Raw genomic sequence first — 18,781 nt, 5'->3', positions numbered from 1 at the left:
GCTATGGCTCTTTGCCACTGTCAGAATCCTAATTCACTGGCCCTATGGGGCTCTCCTCACTTGGAGCAGTCATCCTGTATGCAGACAAGGAAGTATGGGATTCAATCAGTATTGTGACTGACTTAGAAATGTGTGGGTATGTAATTAGTTTCCCTTAGGAAGTCACCCCTTCAGAATTCAAAACAGACACACATATCGCTTCAAAAACTTTTATTTGTATGAACAGTTCCTAGCTCTTGGCTTAGCTTAGAGCTTTTAAAAGAATAGAGACCTTATATATTTGAGTTTGAAAAAAGTTTCTGCGATTAATCAGAAATAATCCTTTCTACTTCTTTCTGGCTTACTCCTTGGAATAAGCCAAAAATAAAACCAAAGTATACATTTCTTGACAGACAGATGAAAAACAACAGACAAACGTCCTAAATTCTAGGGTAGACTCTTGCTGGTGAAGGACACCTTCAGCTTAGTCCATTCTCCCAACCAAAGCCTGAAGGAGAACTCTAACACCTAATTCTTCGTGGAAAAATGACCAATTAGCCACTTAACAGGCTATGGAAAAAAAGGAAGACTGGGCATCTTTCCTTCTGTCCCGGGATCAGGGGTGCTTCTATGTAACACTGATCAGGTAAAGAGGGGAGGCAGTGCCTAAGGGCGGAGAAGAGGCTTGCTCTACGTGCTCTGTAGGGAGGCACAGGATTACAAGGGGATGGCGAACAGGCTGGCCTACTCTCAGTTCAACCAGCCAGCTGAGAAGCAGCAGTCTAAAAAGCCCCAAACGGAACACCCTTATGAGTTCAAGGGTTGAGGCGCTGCCTTTCTAACATGTGCCAAAAAATAACATAGTACCTGAATGGGGGCCTCCGGGACTTTGAGTTTGGATGGGTAGGTGCTGGAGAAAGGGAGGGCAAAAGTCAGCCGCTCTTTCCCTCACAGCCTTAGGCCAACACAAACTGCAAATTGGTAAGCAGCACCTTAATGCCTCTAGTGACAGTTACAGCCGAAGTGGCAGGATCAAGCTTGTAGGTGTTGGCATCCCCCTTTTTATATCGGTCCCGAAAAACATAGATGCTCCCATTACAGCTGGCAATCTTCCAGAGGGATGGGGCAGAGCTCCAGGCCTCAGGAAGGCAAAGCCGGGTGAAGCTGTCTAGCAGGGGATTGTAGCACACCAGGGAGTCCCCTTCAGCCACGATGAACACCAGATCCTTATGCACAGCTGCGTGCATGCGGCCAGCGAAGGGCAGCACATAGGGTTTCACGTGACACTTGTCTGTCTCTGTGTCAAAGCACTGGATGAGTCGGGACGGTTTGGTAAAGAAGTCCAGGTCATTCTCCTCCCCCCCTAGTAAGTAGATGATCCCGTTGAGGTTGGCACCAGCGGCCCCTGACACAGCCACCTCTAACTGGGTTGTCTCAGTCCAGACGTTATCACCTACCCGATAATAGATAACTGCATTGGAGAGGGTATCCTGCAGCGTCTTGCCACCCAGTGAATATATGGCATCTTTCCCGGGCACAGACACCAGGGTGTGCTGGAGTCGGTCACGGGGCAAAGGCGCACACCATTCCCAGTCCACAGTGGCATTGTTGCACTTCCACATGCGCCGTGGGATGGACCCTCCCACCACATACAAGTCTCCGCCATGCTTGCAGGCTGCAGTGATCTGGTGGCACAAGCTGTTTTGGCCACTTACACTGATGGAGTCATCTTCTGCACAATGTAAGGACACAGCCAACGAGTGGGTACGAGATGACTCTTTCCCGATCAGGTAAATGTGTACATTCTCCCCAATTTCCTATTGGTGAAATTAAAGGTATAAATGGTATCTATCAGTTCTAGGCTAAGGCTCACTTGAGATACATATCCTTAAGGTCCTAGACCACACACTTGTACCTTGCTCTAACCTACTCTGCTCTAGTTACTGTGTGTCATCTTGACTCTCCTCTAATCACTTTCAGGCATCTTATGCTGAAAGAGAAAACCTGTTACACTCATTCCAGCCTTTTTTATAATTATCATGAGCTGCTACTTCGGATTATTAATGTAATGATGAGAGTAGTTCTCTCAAGGAGCTTTGGAGCCCAGAGGCTGGTGGCTTCTGGTCTCACACACACATCCTCCTCCCCAGCTCTTATCAGTTTCAAGCCAGAGACTTATTTACCAGCATCAAAGAGGCCAGGCCAATAAATGGCTGGAATGCATGGATATCATGGTGCCCAACCCTAAAGATATCTGCCTTACCTTCAAGCTAGTCCTGAGTGACTCTGAAAAAGCCTCTCTTTCTTCTTTATTAAAATTGATCCAGGCTTCTATTGCCTCTGTTGGGTTCTGGGAACATGGAACTCCATCTGTAAAAACCAGAGGAAAGGTATGGTCAATGGCAATCTGACAATCCAAAAGGGAAATTTAGAACAAGTGGCTTTAAAAACGTGAACATCTTTGTCAGACTACCACCATGTATGTATATGTACGTGTATGAGAAATTAACATAAAATTGCCTTGTTTCTTTTTTTAAAATAAATTTATTTATTTATTTATTTTTGGCTGCATTGGGTCTTCGTTGCTGCGCGTGGGCTTTCTCTAGTTGCGGCGAGCAGGGGCTACTCTTTGTTGCAGTGTGCAGGCTTCTCATTGCAGTGGCTTCTCTTTTGCAGAGCACGGCCTCTAGGCACACAGGCTTCAGTAGTTGTGGCACGCGGGCTCTAGAGCGCAGGCTAAGTAGTTGTGGAGCACGGGCTTAGTTGCTCCACGGCATGTAGGATCTTCCCGGACCAGGGCTCGAACCTGTCTCCCCTGCACTGGCAGGCAGATTCTTAACCACTGCACCACTAGGGAAGTCCCTGCCTTGTTTCTTTTAATCAAAATGGATGATTTGATATTCTCCTACTTGCCATGGAAGCAATTTACTAGGCTACAAAACTCACACTTGAAGTATGGTTATACCTCACTTGTGGAGTCAGGATTGTTACCTAAAAATTGGCAAATCACTTGAGAAGCTTCTTATTTAGGTATCTTGACTCACTGTCAATTTACTTACGTAACTAGTCCCACAAATACATGCAAAGTACAGAATGGATGAGACCACTTACGCACAAGAGAGATTAGAATATAAATGCAGATAGCTCCTCACTACCTTTTGTGGCTAAGTGCTGCTGTTTTTCTTTTCAATCCAAGATTTGTATATACTGTGAAATGTTGCTTTGTTTTCCTAGCCTCTTCGTCTGGAAGGGACTCTGTCTCTGATATCAGCTACTAAATCTCAACTTACTCTCTCTCAGAAGGTATCTAAATTCTTATCAAGAATAATAATGTAAACTAACACCAGGAAGCCTGAGGGTACCCTTCTCCTAAACTAGAACATTCACTGAACATCATACCGGTGTAGCTGGGTATGATGTTCCCCCTCTCTCAACTTACCAGAGATGATATCAGTGAGTAGACGGTGGGGCAAGTGGAGAAATTCCTCTGTGCTCTGCAGCTGGGCCAGGTGGGCCTTGGCACAGTGCTTGGCAGCAGTGTAGAGCTCAGGATCACTGTGTCGATCTGCCAGCCACATCACCTGAAGACAGTTGCCCACCTGCACTGTGCGGGCCAAAAACCGAGAACACTCCTCAAAGAGAGATGTCAGCTGATACATGTCTGACACCTCATATATTTCCTGCAGCTCCTCAGCTCGAAGTTTCACAGTCCCATGGTAGATATAATCAACCAGGAGCTGGAAAACAGACTCGCTCACATCCTGCAGCACAATTACCCGGTTGTGGGCCTCCTTCAGGTTGGAAGTGAACATGGACCGGAAGAAGCAACTCTGAGCTGAGAGGACCAATCGGTGGAGCTGAAACTCCCGGCCTTCCACTGAAATGGTGACATCAGCAAAGAGCTCTTCCTCCAAACACAGTTTCATGATGCCTTGAGCCACACGGCCTGAGTGTGACCTATCTTTGAAAGTGTAGTTCACAAAGTAGTTCTCATCCATGGCTGCTCCAGGCTCCTCTGGTGATTCCATGGTAGTAGCCAACTTCTCTCTCTGCCAGTTGTCTGCAAAACACCACCACCCTGAATAACTGAAGTAGTCCATAGCCACAGCCTATGAATCCAATTGTCCAATGCAGGGAGGGAGAAGGGAAAAGTGAGGGCACAGTCGGCCCAGATTAGCCTTAGTCCTGGCCCTGTTAATGACATCTCTGATGTTCTCCTTCAACCAAAGCTGGACTCACGCTCTTGCAATGACATCACATTCCTAATGAAATAAAAATTTCGTACTCTGGGTGTTTCCCTGAGAAAACACGGAATACTCCTTTCCTTTATGTAACAAAAGGCCTGGTATTTAGGTCAACACATGAAAGCGAGGGATTGGAGAAAGCCTATGATTTTAAAAGCCTGGGAAAAAGCCTTACTAACCAAATAATTATTAGCATAAAACTTGTGAGGCTCGGGGCAGCAGAACCTGACAAAAAGATCCCCATGTCCTTGTGGCCAAGCCCCTCTTTCCCCGCGCAGGGAATCCAGACCTTACAATCTGAGGTTTGTCCTAGGACATCTCTCAGATCCACGTTTGCTCTTTTCTGAGCCTCTCCCCGGCACTTCCCCGCTCGTCCTAATGACTCCCCAAGGCTTCCTCCCAGAACTCGAGACGGAGCCCAGCCGTCCCTAGCACGGGGCCCGAGGTAGCCCATCGCCACGTGCAGGGTTCCCGCTCCACCTGGAGTCGCCTGGGAAACGGCCGCTAGGGAAACCGTTCTTCTCTCCCCCTCCCCCTAGCCTTGCCCAACGGCCCTCATCAAAAGCTTAGCTCAGGGAGCGGGGGAGGGGTGTGGAATGTGGAACCCAGACTTCTCGCCCCTTCTTCTCTCACCAGTCTGGTTCCTTAGGATCCTTGCCTTCTCTCCAGCCTCTGTCACACCAAGCTAGGGCACGTTCACGTCACGGTTTCCCCACCCGCTGGCTTCGCTTTCTCACCTGCCTTCCCTCCTTTCATTCCGAAGCCCGGAACCCGGAACCCGGAACCCGGAACCTCTGCTTCCGACCCCGCGTCCGCCCGGAAGAAGATCTGTTGCACACTTCCGTTTCCGGTCCGTGCCCTTGGGGCTCCGTGTCCTATGGATCTGCCCTCGGCTACCTGGAGTGTATCCGGGGAACATGGCGGCGGCGGCGGCGGCAGCAGCGGCTCGGAGCTGTTGGCTGGGGCTCGTGGGGTCCGCTGCGCTGGCCAGAGGTGAGCAGTGGACAGCTGGCTGAGGCCCGGGGCAGGAACGGTTACACGCCCAGCGCAGGGAGTTCCTCAGGCCTCACCCTGCGCTTCGGTGTCTATCTTCCCATGCAGTGGCCTGGAGACCCTTGGTGCTGTTGTTGCCGGTGAGGAGGGAAAGCGCCGCGGCAGACACGCGCCGTGAGTATGTGCGGGTCCGGCCCTTCTCGGGACTACAGGCGGGGCCCCGTTCTTTCCCTTTGTCAGATGTTTGCCCTTGTCCTGGGCTGCCCTCCCCTGCGTTTCCTCGCAAGTCTCTGTTTGTCCTTAGAGAGCTGACTCCAATGGTCCTCACTCTGCAGGCAGAATCGGGCCCTCCCTGTGCCCTTAGGCCTCTCTGTTATGGTCCTGTTGCCCCTTGTCCATTTCCATGATTCCCTTTTTCTCTGATTAAACTGGCATCTCTTTGAAAGCAGGAAACATAAACTTTGGGCCTCTGAGTCTTGTTATAATAGTAGCCCACGTTACTTGAATGCTTATTGTGTGCCAGGCACCTTGCTAAGCGATTAATGAACGATTATAGTCTCCACAACAATCTTATGAGATAGATAGTATTATGCTCTTCTACTGTAGAGCAGGAAATAGTCCAGAGAAGTAACTTGCCCGGGATCACAGCACTAGTAAGTGACAAAGTAGGCCTGCCTGCTGCCAAAGACAGAGAAAACAGTTACTCTGCGGCCTATGATGTGTGGTTGCTCAGTGATTTAGTGTTGTACGAATGAGTGTACGGAGATAAGTTACAGTCAATATAAGCCGAGTGGGAGTCAGGAAACCTGACATTTCCCCCTTTCTGGGCCTCAGTTTCCTCATCTATGTCACACACAAAAAAAAGGTTTCAACTACATAATCTGTGATGGCTCTTCAGCCCTGAAGTTCTTAGCTGGAGAACCTGCTATGAGCCAGATGCTAAGGAGATAAAGAGAAGCAAAAGTTCTGATTCTCACACTTAAAGAGCTTCTAGTGTGGTAAGAGAGCTGAGACATATGCTGCTTTTAGCAGAAATGCAGGCATTGTGAAGGAAGAACCATGGAGTAGTTTTGAAAAGGGTCAAACACCCCAGCTGCAGTAATAAGGTGAGTCTTTGTGGACTGTGTAGGTGGCATTTTCCTTATGTTTTGATCACTTTCTGTTCGGAAGAGGAAGCTTCCACTTCACCTTTCTCAAGGTTCTGCAGGGAGTCCTGACTGGGAAACGGCACCCCTTACAAGCTCAAGAGACTGAATGCAGGGCTGGCTGCTGCCTTCTACTTTCCTTACTTAAATATGCCTTCTCCTTCCAGCCACTGTCAGACCACAGAATGATGTGGCCCACAAGCAGCTCTCAGCTTTTGGAGAGTATGTGGCTGAAATCCTGCCCAAGTATGTCCAACAAGTTCAGGTAATATTCACTACTGTTGTTCGGGTTTGGGTCAAGAAAGAACCATGTTGAGACTTCCCTGTCAGTCCAGTGGTTGGGACTCCGCACTTTCGATCCCTGGTTGGGGAACTAAGATCCCACGTGCCACGTGGCACGGCCAAAAAAAAAAAACCCCAAAAAACACTGAAAGAAAGAACTGTGTTCTTAGGGCATGTGGGAGTGGGCAGCCTGGAATCAAACCACAGACTCCTCCATCCCAACTTGGTCTTTTTTCTCTGCCTTTAATCTGGAGACTCCAGCTGAAGTTAGCTGCTCCCTCTGTAGCTTTGTTCCTTCTCCTCTCCTGTTCCATGTCTGCAGGTGTCCTGCTTCAGTGAGTTAGAGATCTGTATCCATCCTGATGGAGTCATCCCAGTGCTGACTTTCCTCAGGGATCACACCAATGCACAATTCAAATCCTTGGCTGACTTGACAGCGGTGGATATCCCCACCCGGCAGAACCGTTTTGAGGTCAGTCAGGAGACTTGAGGTTTGGAGAGTAAAGGAGGGAAAGGGGACAAAACAGTTTTAGGGTGATAGCTACCTTTGGGAACCATAGCCTCCTTAGTTTCTGTTCAGGTCAAACAATACAACACAGCAGTTAAACCAGGGCCTCAGAATCAGGCAGACTGAGTTTGAATTGTAGCTTTGCCATTAGTAAGCTGTGTGGCTTCAAACATTTTGTTTGATTTTTCTGAATTTAGTTTTCTTATGTGCAAAGTAAGTACAAACAAAGCATAAAACCACCCTATCTGATAGGGTGGTTGTGAGGATTAAATGAGATAGTACAGGTAGACTGCTAGCACACAATAAGTTCTCAATACATATAGCTATTGTTATTGTTAGTATGGTCATCTACTTTCTGCCAGATCCTGGGATTGAGAGAGAAATAACACCCAGTACCTGACCTCCAGGAGTCCCCCACACTCTAGTGAGGAAGAAGGACACATAAAACAGTTTACTGTAATAACATAATTCATGGGATATTATAAGAACACAGGAGAGGCACTTAGCCCTGTCTAGGAGGCTTTTATGAAGGGAGAGAGAAAGTTTGTGCTGAATCTTAATGGATAACTAGGAGACCAGGAATTAGCCCAGTGAGGGAGGGCAGGTCGGGAGGCATCCAGTAGCATGAGCAAAGACAAGCATGCTGACAGGCTGAGCTATAGGGTGGCTTAGGCCTTTGGAAGTAGTTGCAAGTATAAGAGCATCTTGAGGTTTTGAAGTTCGGGACAGAAGGCAGGTTCACAGGGTGGAACTTTAACCCACCCTGTATCCTCATTATTATGCTCCCACTCAGGGACTTCTGTCCCAGACCCCTCAGCCTGTGGTCCTCTTGGTCCTCCAGCTCCCTCCATTCTCCCTAGATTGTTTACAACTTGCTCTCTCTGCGTTTCAACTCCCGGATCCGTGTGAAGACCTATACAGATGAGCTGACACCCATTGAGTCTTCTGTGTCTGTGTACAAGGCAGCCAACTGGTATGAGAGGGAGGTGAGTTACTGGACGTGGTGGACCCACCTCTGGGCCGGAGTTGCAGAACTGATTGAAATTACTGGATACAGTGCAGCCCCTCACCCTGTGTTGGCTGTGATGGCTGATTGCCTGAGTGCCTCTTTTTTCTAGATTTGGGACATGTTTGGAGTCTTCTTTGCTAACCACCCTGACCTAAGAAGGATCCTAACAGACTATGGTTTTGAGGGACATCCTTTCCGGAAAGATTTCCCCCTGTCTGGCTATGTTGAGGTAGGAGCCTTGGAACTGGGCAGCAGTCTGGGCAGGGAGGACCTGGTAGAGATCCTGGGCAGGAATTATGGCCATTGGATTGTGGTGGCTTAAGAGCATCAGTACTGGATTCCATCCTAGCTCCACTCTGACACAGTTTTGTCATCTGCAAAATAGGAACAATAATAGTACTTAACGATAGTAGATTTGCAGAAAACTAATTGATGTATGTTTAAAAGGGGAGTATTGTAAATGTTCAGTTGATGTTAGCCATTATTTTAATGGTCATTTTAATGACCAAGGCAGACTTAAGGACACAGCTTGTCACCAAGATCTAAAGTGGAGTATCTTTTTACCCTGCCCTGGATCTCTGAGAAGGCAAGACACTACATGTTCAGCCCTTGAGAATGGCCAGAGGCAAGACCAGTAACAATTGCCTGTAAGAGCCTTATAAGGCATTTCAGTGCTTTACTTTACGATTGCAACATGTTGCAGGTTATTAGCAGGAAGATGGCTTATTATATACACACACACATGATTTTGTAGCAAAGTAACTTTTTAGAAATGTTGGGATAGTGGCAATCCAGCCCATCACTTCATACCCAAATGCTCCTGTTTTCTTAGTGTTTAGTTTAGCATGGTCCCATTCCCAGCACCCAGTTGTCTTTACCTTATCCAACTGATCTTCCAATAACAAGAAAAGCCATGCCACATGTATTGCCTTGCATCTTGGCAGTGATAATGCCAAGGTCACAGGGCCTGAACTTGAGTGCTTGCCAGCTTAGGTTTGTTGTTTCCAGCCACTGACTTGCTCCCTCATCATGGGCAAACACTTACCGTCAATTTATAAGAGTGTGTTGAGGGAATTCCCTGGCGGTCCAGTGGTTAGGACTCCACGCTTTCACTGCCATGGGCCCACGTTCATTCCCTGGTTGGGGAACTAAGATCCTGTAAGCCGCACAGTGCAACAAAAAAGAAAAAAAAGAGTGTGTGGATGGGTGAGCAAAGTCAGTTCTGGTGGAAAAGGAGCTCAGAGCTCCTGATGTGGGGATGGTGGGCAGGGGGGCCTGCCTGGGTGATGGCAGGGCATGAGATAGAGGCCATTTTAGACTGTTTGGGTTGTGATCTGATGGGTAACACAGATGAGGATGGAGACTTACAGAGGCTGGGACAGGAGTCAAGGACAGAGAAGTAAAGGGGCTGAGGAAGGCTTTGGGAAAGTGGGCCTTTAGTGGCTGTAGCAAGGTCTTCCTTAGTGCTCAAGCCTGCCTTTTTCTTCTGCAGTTACGCTATGACGATGAGGTGAAGCGGGTGGTGGCCGAGCCGGTGGAGTTGGCCCAAGAGTTCCGCAGGTTTGATCTGAACAGCCCCTGGGAGACTTTCCCTGCTTATCGCCAGCCCCCTGAGAGTCTCAGGCTTGAAGCTGGAGACAAGAACCCCGAAACCAAGTAGTTTCAGGGAAGGCATGTGTATCCTAGAAAGCGCCATATCTATCATTGAGCGTCCCTGTAAATAAAATCCTACTTAGATTCACCACTTCTGTGTGCTTTTTGTGATACGCGGGCCGCTCACTGTTGTGGCCTCTCCCGTTGCGGAGCACAGGCTCTGGACGCGCAGGCTCAGCGGCCATGGCTCACGGGCCCAGCCGCTTTGCGGCATGTGGGATCTTCCCAGACCGGGGCACGAACCCGCGTCCCCTGCATCGGCAGGCGGACTCTCAACCACTGCGCCACCAGGGAAGCCCTGGATATACTTCTGAGAGAGAGATTCTGGAGCTGAAATTGAAAGTTCTCACAATCCACAGGGCTCAGGATGGGTGCGGCAGGGCCTCTCCTGAGAATTGGAGGGGTCTCAACGACTGCTAGAGAAAGCCCCTTGTCACAGCATACTGTCTGGCGGCAGCTGATGGATCCAGGGGCCTGGGTGGAAATAGGGCACCCTCCACCCACCCTCATCCTCATCCTATGCAAACAATCACAGGGTTCCATGGGCCAACAGTCAGAGCCAAGAAGAGCTTCAGCTCATTTTGAACCCTGTGTCCTGCTCCCTGCAAGCTGACAGCCCATCATGCTTGGGCTAAGGGAATCTTCCTGCACTCTGGCCTGAGCTAAGAATGCTGTAAGCAAGCAAAGGGGGTCCCAGTCTGGGGCAAAAGACAATCAGGAGCTGCAGGTCTGTCTGCCAGGAAGCAGCACTCCGCACCCGGCCATTGTGCAGTCTGTTCAGCCCCTGGCCGCGTGCCTGAGGTGGGAGTGTTTCTCTGCCTGTCGGTGGGCCGCTCAGCCAGCACACCAGGCAGCTGGAAGATCAGGCTTTGCAAGCTGTTGCTCTTGGCTACTGAGGGGCTCCCTGGAGGCTGGGCTGGACTGGGTGTCAGGGGCTGGACTCAGCTACAGAATGTTTTGGGGGTGACGACAGATAGTAGTGTAACTGCCTGGGCTCTTGCCTACCTTTTTTTTTTTTTTTTTAATTTAAAAAAAATTATTTATTTTTGGCTGTGTTGGGTCTTCGTTGCTGTGCGCGGGCCTTCTCTAGTTGCGACGCGCGGGCTTTCTCTAGTTGTGGCGAGCGGGGGCTACTCTTTGTTGCAGTGCGCAGGCTTATTGCAGTGGCTTCTCTTGTTGCAGAGCACGGGCTCTAGGTGTGCAGGCTTCGGTAGTTGTGGCACGTGGGCTCAGCAGTTGTGGTGCACGGGCTTAGTTGCTCCGTGGTATGTGGGATTTTCCCAGACCAGGGCCCAAACCTGTGTCCCCTGCATTGGCAGGCGGGTTCTTAACCACTGCACCACCAGGGAAGCCCCCCTCTTGCCTACCTTTTTGGAGGGCTAAGTCAGAGCTGTTTGCTACCAAACACCTTCTTCCTATTAACTAAGCATCCCGCCCATCTGGGCAGGAATAAGCTAAGGGCCTGACAAGCCAGGAGCCAGGCTCTTCCTGCCAACAACCACAGATTCCACATTTCTGTGGGATGGAAAGAGCCCCTAGGAAGCCAGAGCCAGCCCCTCCCTGTTAAGCACGGAAGAATGACACGCCAAGCAGGGAACGGCTGGAGCCTGCAGTGGAAGGTTGGAGCCCTGGTGTGTGGGAGGCGGACAGAGGTGCAGAGAGCAGCTGGGGAGAATAAGACTCAGAGGACGTGTGGGCCATGGCTGGGACGATGCAGTTCCTGGCTTGGTTAATGGTAGCCATTTGCTTCCTCCCTGGGGTGACTACAACCCAGCACCGTGCAGGTACCGGGGCCTTAGGGTGGGGTGGACAGGAGCCAAGGAAGGCTGCTGGCTGACAGCAGTTACACTTGGTCCTATCTGAGCCTAGCAGGGCTTAGGAACTGAGGGCATGACGGGTAGCAGGCTGACCTGCGCTGTGGGGTGGGGGAGGGAAAGGTGTGGGCCCCACCCAGAACCAGAAAGGTCGGGGTGAAGTGAGGGGAGATAGCCCTAGGTGCTCTCAATGGGCCTGGGGCTTATTCTGGCTGGTGTGCAAAGGAGGACCTCTTAACCTGCCCTGGGCTTAGGACAATCATTCCAAGGTTTAGGCAGCACCCCAGAAGAGGGGTGAAGGAAGCTGCAACAGACATCCTGCCTTGCCTGGCCTCCCTGCCTTGCACACGGTCACTTACCGAGAAGCAGGAAAGAAAGAGGTTCTTCTCAAAGGGGTCCTTGACCTTTGGGGAGGGTCACTGGCAGTTTCAGGTCACGCTGTCCCTAGATGATTATATAGGAAGGAGAAATGGGAAGTGAAGTGTCTTGTGACCCGTTGGCCTGGAGCTCTTGGCCAAGTGAACTGTAGAAGTTCAAGGAGGAGTCCTGGACGTTTGTCAAGACAGTATCTGGGTTTGGGATGATGCCTTTGGGATCACAAGACCTATGCCTTGTGAATGAGAGAGTGAATGTCAATGTGCATATGTGTGTAGGGGGAGGTGGACATGGGATGGCACTCCTGTTCTTTTGTAGATAGAAGAACCTCTAGGCACCCCTACCAGGCAGCTTGAAGGGACTCGTGGGAGGCTGGGGTGTTCAGGGTGGGGCTTGGCAGGGCCCTGACTCCTCTCTGCTGCCCCAGGGCAGCCCATGGACAGCACCAACGTGGGAGGTGGCCTGCAGGAGCCAGAGGCCCCGGAAGTGATGTTTGAGGTCTTTCCTCCAGCCTGGGACATGCGGGTGGGAGTGTCCAGATGTCCCTAAGCTCAGGGTTGGGAAGGGGGATGCCTCAAGCTGGGGCTGCTGGGGGAGGGGAGCCAACCCAGCATGGGTCCTGCTGCCTGCTTATGCCCCCCCGGCCCCGCTCCCTAGGCCCCAGCCCACCCCTTACACGGCTCCCCTTGCAGCTGCTCTGGTCTGGGCTGGAGCTGGATATCATGGGGCAGCTGCACATCCAGGACGAGGAACTGGCATCCACACGTCCAGGCCGCCGGCTCAGTCTCCTCCTGCAGCACCATGTGCCCAGGGACTTGGAGGGTGCTGAGCAGCGGCTGCAGCAGTTCCAGGACCTGCGGAAGGGACCCCCTCTTAGCCCTTGGGACTTTGAACATCTGCTCCTCACAGGCCTGTCCTGTGTCTACCGGCTCCCTGTGGCTAGTGAGGCTCAGGAGAGAGGTCGCTGGGCCCAGGTCTTCGCCCTCCTGGCACAGGAAACACTCTGGGACCTGTGCAAGGGCTTCTGCCCCCAGGGCCAGCCCCCTTCTCTGGGGCCCTCGGCCTCTACCCTTGACCCCTTCCCCTAACCCTCCCCTTCTGCCTGTCATTCCCACCCCAGCCCCCTCCACCCCGCCCCCTACCTGAGCCAGACCCATCTTGGCCAGGGGCCTCCATCTGGCACCTGGTTTTTCCCACTGTGTTCGGGCCTCTGGGCTCGGCTTGTACCCCAGACCCCAGCTTACCCCTCCCCCATCTTCTTCCCTGGGCCCAGGCTCTGGGTCGCAGGCAGCAGGCACAGACCTAAGGGCAGGACTTGGAGGCAGTGTGTGTGGCGGGGTGGGGGTGGGGGACGGTGGGTGTAGGGGTCAGGGTTGAGAAGTGTGTTTAAGGGATGCTGAAAGGGAAGCTCCCAAGTAAGGCCAGGTCAGACCCTCCAGCTCCTACCCAGGCAGTCCCATGAGAGGCAGAATCTACAGGAAACTCCTAAGTGCTCAGTGCCCAGTCCTAATGTAGACACCTCTTTTAAACCCAACCAAGGCTCTGGGGGTCCCTAAGCCTCCAAGTACCCCATGTGGGCTAGGAGAATAGACTGGACATTTTTAGGTCAGTCTGTTGGAGGAATGGAGGGAAGCAGGTTGAGGAACATTATCTTCTGGGGGGCAGGGAAGTGAGAAGTGTTTTTTGGTCCATATCGACAAGGCTCAGAGGAGGGAGTAAGGCTGGAAGGGGACTGAGGCTGGCTGGTGTAGTCCTGATCCTGTGTAGCTCATCCCATAAAATGTTCTGTTCTAGCCTCCTGCAGCCCTGTGTCCTTCTGTTGTCAGAGTAAGTTGTTTAACCAGTGCCTTGAGCAAACCACCCTCCTCATCCCGGGAGGGCAGGAATCAGGGCAACCAGATATCAACTGCTTGTCCCATGCGCACACCCTACTGGGAAAAGGAATGTACCGTTTCCTTGAATCCCATAGCCCCAGTGAGGCAGCGGGGTGAAGTCCCTTGTCACAAAAAAGAACCAGATGGGCCCTAAAAGTAACGTCGTAGGTCAACGGGGAGGAATTACAGGGACTGACTGGAATGGGACATGAAGGGGAGGCCCAAATCGGGGTTAGGCAAGTAGGGTTCAATCAAATTCCCACCTCCTCGCCCTCCCAAGGCCTGACTGAATGCTGCCCTCTGCCCTCCGACCCCCACCCGGGGCCAGCTGTAGTCAGTCCCTCCCGCCCCGCCCGAGACAAAAGCGTCGCAGTCAAGACAAAGCGCAGGACCCCGGCAGACAGGCGCCGGCGCAGGCCCACTTTATTCGCAGAGTCCAGCCACGCTGGGCGGGCCGTCATGCTCGCGCCGGCGGGACATTTCGGGCCGCGGTTCCGTCTTGGCATGCACGCCCCGGGCCGCCCGGGGCTCCTCTCCGGGTCGTGGCTCAGAGCTCCGGAGGCCCGAGGCCGGGCAGGCCGGCGGGGATAAGGTCGGGGTACACCAGGAAGCCAGAGAAGGTGATGTACTTGCCATGGTTGCTGTAGGCGCCGTAGCCGTCGTGGTCGTGGCTGAGCAGCCAGACGGCGTCGCCGCGCCGTAGCGCCAGCATCACGCTCTGGCTCTGCATCTCGCGACGCCGCGATGTGCCGTCGTCGTAAATCATGGCCTGCACCTCGTCGCGGTTCTTCATCAGCTTCACCGACAGCGTCTTGCGCGGCAGCTTGCCCAGCGTGAAGGAGAAGAAGTAGGCGCCGGGCAGGCGGCAGCGAAACACGCCAGCCGCCGCGTCGAAGTCGCCGCCGATGTTGACGAGCTCAGTGTCGAAGGCTAGGGGCCGGTGCCGCGGCCCCGGGCCCGCGTCCGAGCCCACCAGGCTGCGCGTGCGCGCCGCCGAGAAGGCCGAGCGCGGCTCCGGGGGCGCGGGCGGCCCGCGCGCAGGCGCGTCGGCGTCGGCGTACACCAGGTAGCCGCTGAAGGTGGCGCCGGGTGCCCCGAGCGCGTACTGCTGGGCGCCGTGCAGCCGCAGCCACACCGTGTCGCCGTAGTCGAGCTGCAGCATGGCGCTCTGGCTGGCGGCGTGCCGCGTGGCGGGCCGCCGCTGCTCGTCGAAGGCCAGTGCCTGCACCTCGTCGCGGTTTCGCACCAGCATCACCGACAGGCTCTTGTGCGGGGCCTTGCCAGCCGTGAAGGAGAAGAAGTAGGCACCGGGCACGCGGCAGCGGAACTGACCGGTGGCCGCGTCGAAGTCGCCCCCGATGTTCACGTACACCTTGTCGAAGGTCACCGCCATCTCCGACGTGCCCTCCAGGGGGGTGATGCGTGCTGCCGAGAAGGCTGAGCGCAGCTCTGTCGAGCCCAGAGCCGGGCCCAGGGCCCAGCAGGCGGCCGGGCCTAGCAGGCCCAGCAGGAGCGGCAGCATGGCGCCTGGGAGGGGAGGCACGAAGGAAAGGAGACAAGGGTTGGGCAGGGGCGGCCTGGAGACGGGTTCCCTTCACAGACCCACCCTTGACCCACAACTAGGACTCCTAGTTTCCTATACACTTGGACTAGGTCAGTGGTTCTTAAAACGTCATGGGGCCTCAGTGTCACCTGGAGACCCTGTTAAAACACACATTGTTGGCTCCCACCCCCACCTTATCTAGTATGAGGCCCAAGAATTTGCATTTCTAACAGGTTCCCAGGTAATGCAGAGATGTTGCTAGTCTAGGGACCACACTTTGGGGACCATTGGATTAGGCCAGTTTTGGTTTTTTTTTTTTTTTTTCTCTCTTCTTTTTTTGTAACCCCCGAACTCCTTTTTCAAGTGAAAGATCACAGACATATACCATAGATGCAAGCAGAAATGCTCTGGTCAGAGGGTCCTATAGCCCTGTCTGCTGGGCTTACACATCCCCTCCTCCTTGACACCCAGGGGCCCTGGAAATGCAGAAGGTGGTCAGGGGGTCTCTGAGTTTCCTTCAGCCTCCGATTTGCTGCATTTTCCTGTGTCTGTTCTATGGTCCTTACTTAGCCTGCCCCTCTCTCAGGCACTGGCTCTCTATACTGATATCCTCCATGATGGCTGCTGGTTAAGCCCCATTTTGGCAGGAAAGGAAATAGCCACTCCCTGACCCATTTCCTGGCCTCTGACCCAGTCAAGGGTCAGCTCCCACGCTGGACCTCTGGACTCTCCAGGGGCCCTTCTTGCACTAAAGAGGCCAGAACAGATGGGCTTTGAGGTAGCTCCCTCCCCCTGTAAAATCAGAGTAAGAGAAAGAGACGCCTTCCTCTGGGCTTGGGGGCTGGTCACTGAGGGGAAAGAGAGAGCCAGGGGCTGCTGGGGATAGAGTGGGAGAGCAACAATTCCAGCACGGCTTTGGCAAGTCTGTGAGGTCAGCAGCTTGGTTCCTCAGTAGTAGTGGTGGAGTGGAGAGGACTGACAGCTAAACCTGGGCCCAGGTCCTGGCTCTACCCGTTACAGGCTGTGCAACCTTAGGCAAGTTCCTTCATTTCTCTGGGCATGGCTGCCGCTGTGTAACTGGGGAGGAGACCTGCCTCACAAGCTTACTGTGAGGATGCTCTGAGAAGGCAGGTGTGAACACCTTCGTTGGATGGCACTGCAGTCAATTTTTTGAGAAAATCGATCTGATCAAGTTTTTTTTAATTAATTTTTTAATTTTATATTGGAGTATAGTTGATGATCAAGTTCTTGACATAAGGGGTTAGGGTTCAGTAACTCCTACCCTTGGAAACTTGGTAAAGGCACTGCTTAACTCAGAGGACTAACTCTCCAAGGGTAGAATTACGTAATGCTTCCTAGTAGGGCATAGGCTTTGGGGATTGAATACCCTGAGGGCCTGAAGTGGAGGCAAAGCAGAAAAGAAAATGAGCTGGTAACAGTCTAGGCCGTGGGCCTCTATGGGAAATGCCCAGGGAGTGTGTGTATCTTTGTGTCTCTTAGAGACACCGGGGACCTGTCAAGAAGGGTAGCCAGGTGCAGCTGTGATGTGCTGCACACAAGGACGTTCATCTGAGGTTAGGTGGGTGCTGGAGTCCAACCCACATTCTACTTGCCCAACTGTGTGGAATTGCTGCCCCTGGGGGAAAGTGTGCCTTTTTCTAATTCTCATAGTAAGACCCCCAAGTCCCTAGCCCAGCTGAACACTCTCTCCTTACACAGGACGTACCTTTTCTCATCCTTACAAAGGTGCCCCATGGGCTAGCCAGTACCCTTGGTGAGGGCAGGGGCAGGGAGGGGGGGCATGTGCAGTAGTGAAGATTGCACCTCACAGTATTCAGTGCAGTCCCTTTCACAGAGCTCTTTGGACACGTCTGGTGTCACAGCCAACCTGCGAGACAGGTGGGCCCTCTCCTGTTTTATAGGGGAGAAAGCCAAGGCCCAAAAAGGGGAAGCATTTCGGCCCAAGGCCACTCATGGAGCACTGAGGCAAGCCTTGAGGTCTGTTGATTCCAAATTCAGTGTGCTTTCCTCTCCACCACCTTTCCATTCTAAACACAGCTATTTCCAGCCAACCTGTCATCTGCCTCAGTTTCACTTTTCACAAAAATTGAAGTGGAATGAGTCTTGGGATCTAGGGTGAAAGGGAAAGAAAGCAAAACCAACCAAAAAAATATTCTTAACATTTTTGTCTTCTGGGAACATCTCAACTCTTCCTGACACTGCTGCTCTCCTAGCAGGTCTTGCCCCAGGAGCACCTGCCCACTCGACCCTCAGTAATCTTCCTGCCAAGCCTTCCTGCCAGTGCCAGAGAGTCCTCCTGTGTGTCCAGTACCCAGCCTCCATTTCACCTACCACTGCCCATTTCTCAGATCTGTGGGTCCCCATCCTTCCCTAAACGCCCTTCCCAGAGCAGGTCAGAGGTAGTGGGTGTCAGGTGGGCATCACAGCTCCAGGGAAGGAAATGGCTGTTCCTAGCTCCATCCAGGTGAGGCTGAAAATAATCATCCTCAAAGAGAAAAAACTAGGACACAGTGCGCTGGACAGACCCAGAACCCTGGAACCGAGGGTGGAGGTGCAGCCATGTCAGGCTAAGGGGATTTAGAGACCCCTCCCTACCAAACCTCAATTCCCAGTCACCCCCTCCCTCAAGCTCTGACCAAACCTCCTTCCCCACCTACCTTGAAAACCCCTCAGGCTCCCAAGAAGATAAGTCCCCCTTTCACAGAGGAAGCCAATTAATCCTTTCTCATGAAAAAAAAAAAAACCCTCGGAAAACGGTACCCCAGACCCTCTCTCCCCCGACCTTCCTTTATCCATCCCTTCAGAGTAAAAGCCCTTGAGCCTCTTTCATGAAAAAAAGCTCCCAGGTCCTCCTTTCAGGAAAAAAGGACCCAATTCCCCGGCCCCCGCTTCCAGTCAAGGAGAAAGCCTGGCTCCCCGCGCCCCAGAGTAGCCCTCACCTGGCTGGGGGCGGCGGTCGGTCGGCTTCTCTCCGAGCCCGTGATCCGGCTCCGGGCTCCGGGCTCTGGGCTCCGGGCGGGCGCCGGGCTGCGCACTGACCGCCCGCGCTGCGGCGGGGCCGGGCCTGGCGGGGCCGGCGGCGGCGGCGGCGGCGGCGGCGGGCGGGGCGCTGGGACCCCGGGGTGGTCTCGGGGTGGCGGGGCAGCGAGGGAAAAAGGGCTGCTGAAGAGCTACGCTCCGGGACAGCGCGAGGAGAGGCAGGGTAGGGGCGGACAGGGGGAGAAGCGGGAGGGGAAGCGAGAGGGAGGGGCGCGCCGAGGCCGGGGAGCCGAGCCGCAGGGCCCAGGGGCACCGCAAGAAGAAGGACCCCCGCGCAGGCAGCGCGAGCACCGGGCTCTTCT

At 53.1% G+C, this 18,781-nt stretch overlaps 4 protein-coding genes across 8 annotated transcripts; 2 read left to right on the top strand and 2 right to left on the bottom strand.

The window, feature by feature from the left end:
* Positions 1–179: 179 nt before the first annotated feature.
* KBTBD4 (kelch repeat and BTB domain containing 4) lies at positions 180–12,828 on the bottom strand. 4 transcript variants are annotated; one of them, XM_030864415.3, is made up of 7 exons: positions 12,679–12,828; positions 11,987–12,071; positions 9,206–9,316; positions 4,857–8,534; positions 3,419–4,241; positions 2,243–2,349; positions 180–1,796 (listed from the first exon to the last, which is right to left on the bottom strand). In XM_030864415.3, exons 5-7 carry the CDS (start codon positions 4,077–4,079, stop codon positions 936–938), a joined length of 1,629 nt encoding a protein of 542 aa, XP_030720275.1. In that variant the 5' UTR covers positions 4,080–4,241; positions 4,857–8,534; positions 9,206–9,316; positions 11,987–12,071; positions 12,679–12,828; the 3' UTR covers positions 180–935. The 4 variants fall into 4 exon arrangements, with proteins under 4 accessions (XP_030720275.1, XP_030720277.1, XP_030720276.1 ...); XM_030864417.3 differs by having other exon boundaries at positions 3,419–4,039; positions 4,961–8,534; XM_030864416.2 differs by lacking the exons at positions 9,206–9,316; positions 11,987–12,071; positions 12,679–12,828 and having other exon boundaries at positions 4,961–4,977.
* NDUFS3 (NADH:ubiquinone oxidoreductase core subunit S3) lies at positions 5,060–9,904 on the top strand. The gene is made up of 7 exons (XM_030864427.2): positions 5,060–5,216; positions 5,325–5,390; positions 6,529–6,626; positions 6,966–7,115; positions 8,012–8,137; positions 8,270–8,389; positions 9,653–9,904. The coding sequence occupies exons 1-7, from the start codon at positions 5,141–5,143 to the stop codon at positions 9,818–9,820; spliced, it is 804 nt and encodes a 267-aa protein (XP_030720287.1). The 5' UTR covers positions 5,060–5,140; the 3' UTR covers positions 9,821–9,904.
* Positions 11,398–13,090, top strand: FAM180B (family with sequence similarity 180 member B). 2 transcript variants are annotated; one of them, XM_030864429.2, is made up of 3 exons: positions 11,498–11,597; positions 12,430–12,500; positions 12,695–13,090. In XM_030864429.2, the coding sequence occupies exons 1-3, from the start codon at positions 11,513–11,515 to the stop codon at positions 13,088–13,090; spliced, it is 552 nt and encodes a 183-aa protein (XP_030720289.1). In that variant the 5' UTR covers positions 11,498–11,512. The 2 variants fall into 2 exon arrangements, with proteins under 2 accessions (XP_030720291.1, XP_030720289.1); XM_030864431.2 differs by lacking the exon at positions 12,430–12,500 and having other exon boundaries at positions 11,398–11,597; positions 12,660–13,090.
* Positions 13,091–14,249: 1,159 nt separating this feature from the next.
* Positions 14,250–18,539, bottom strand: C1QTNF4 (C1q and TNF related 4). Its single transcript, XM_030864420.2, has 2 exons — positions 18,380–18,539; positions 14,250–15,403 (listed from the first exon to the last, which is right to left on the bottom strand). Exon 2 carries the CDS (start codon positions 15,396–15,398, stop codon positions 14,424–14,426), a length of 975 nt encoding a protein of 324 aa, XP_030720280.1. The 5' UTR covers positions 15,399–15,403; positions 18,380–18,539; the 3' UTR covers positions 14,250–14,423.
* Positions 18,540–18,781: the final 242 nt, after the last annotated feature.

The sequence above is a fragment of the Globicephala melas genome, chromosome 8, assembly GCF_963455315.2.
Source record: "Globicephala melas chromosome 8, mGloMel1.2, whole genome shotgun sequence".
NCBI classification, from domain to species: domain Eukaryota; kingdom Metazoa; phylum Chordata; class Mammalia; order Artiodactyla; family Delphinidae; genus Globicephala; species Globicephala melas.
Note: the sequence above shows the minus strand (reverse complement) of the source record. Positions and strands in the feature narration are given on the sequence as shown.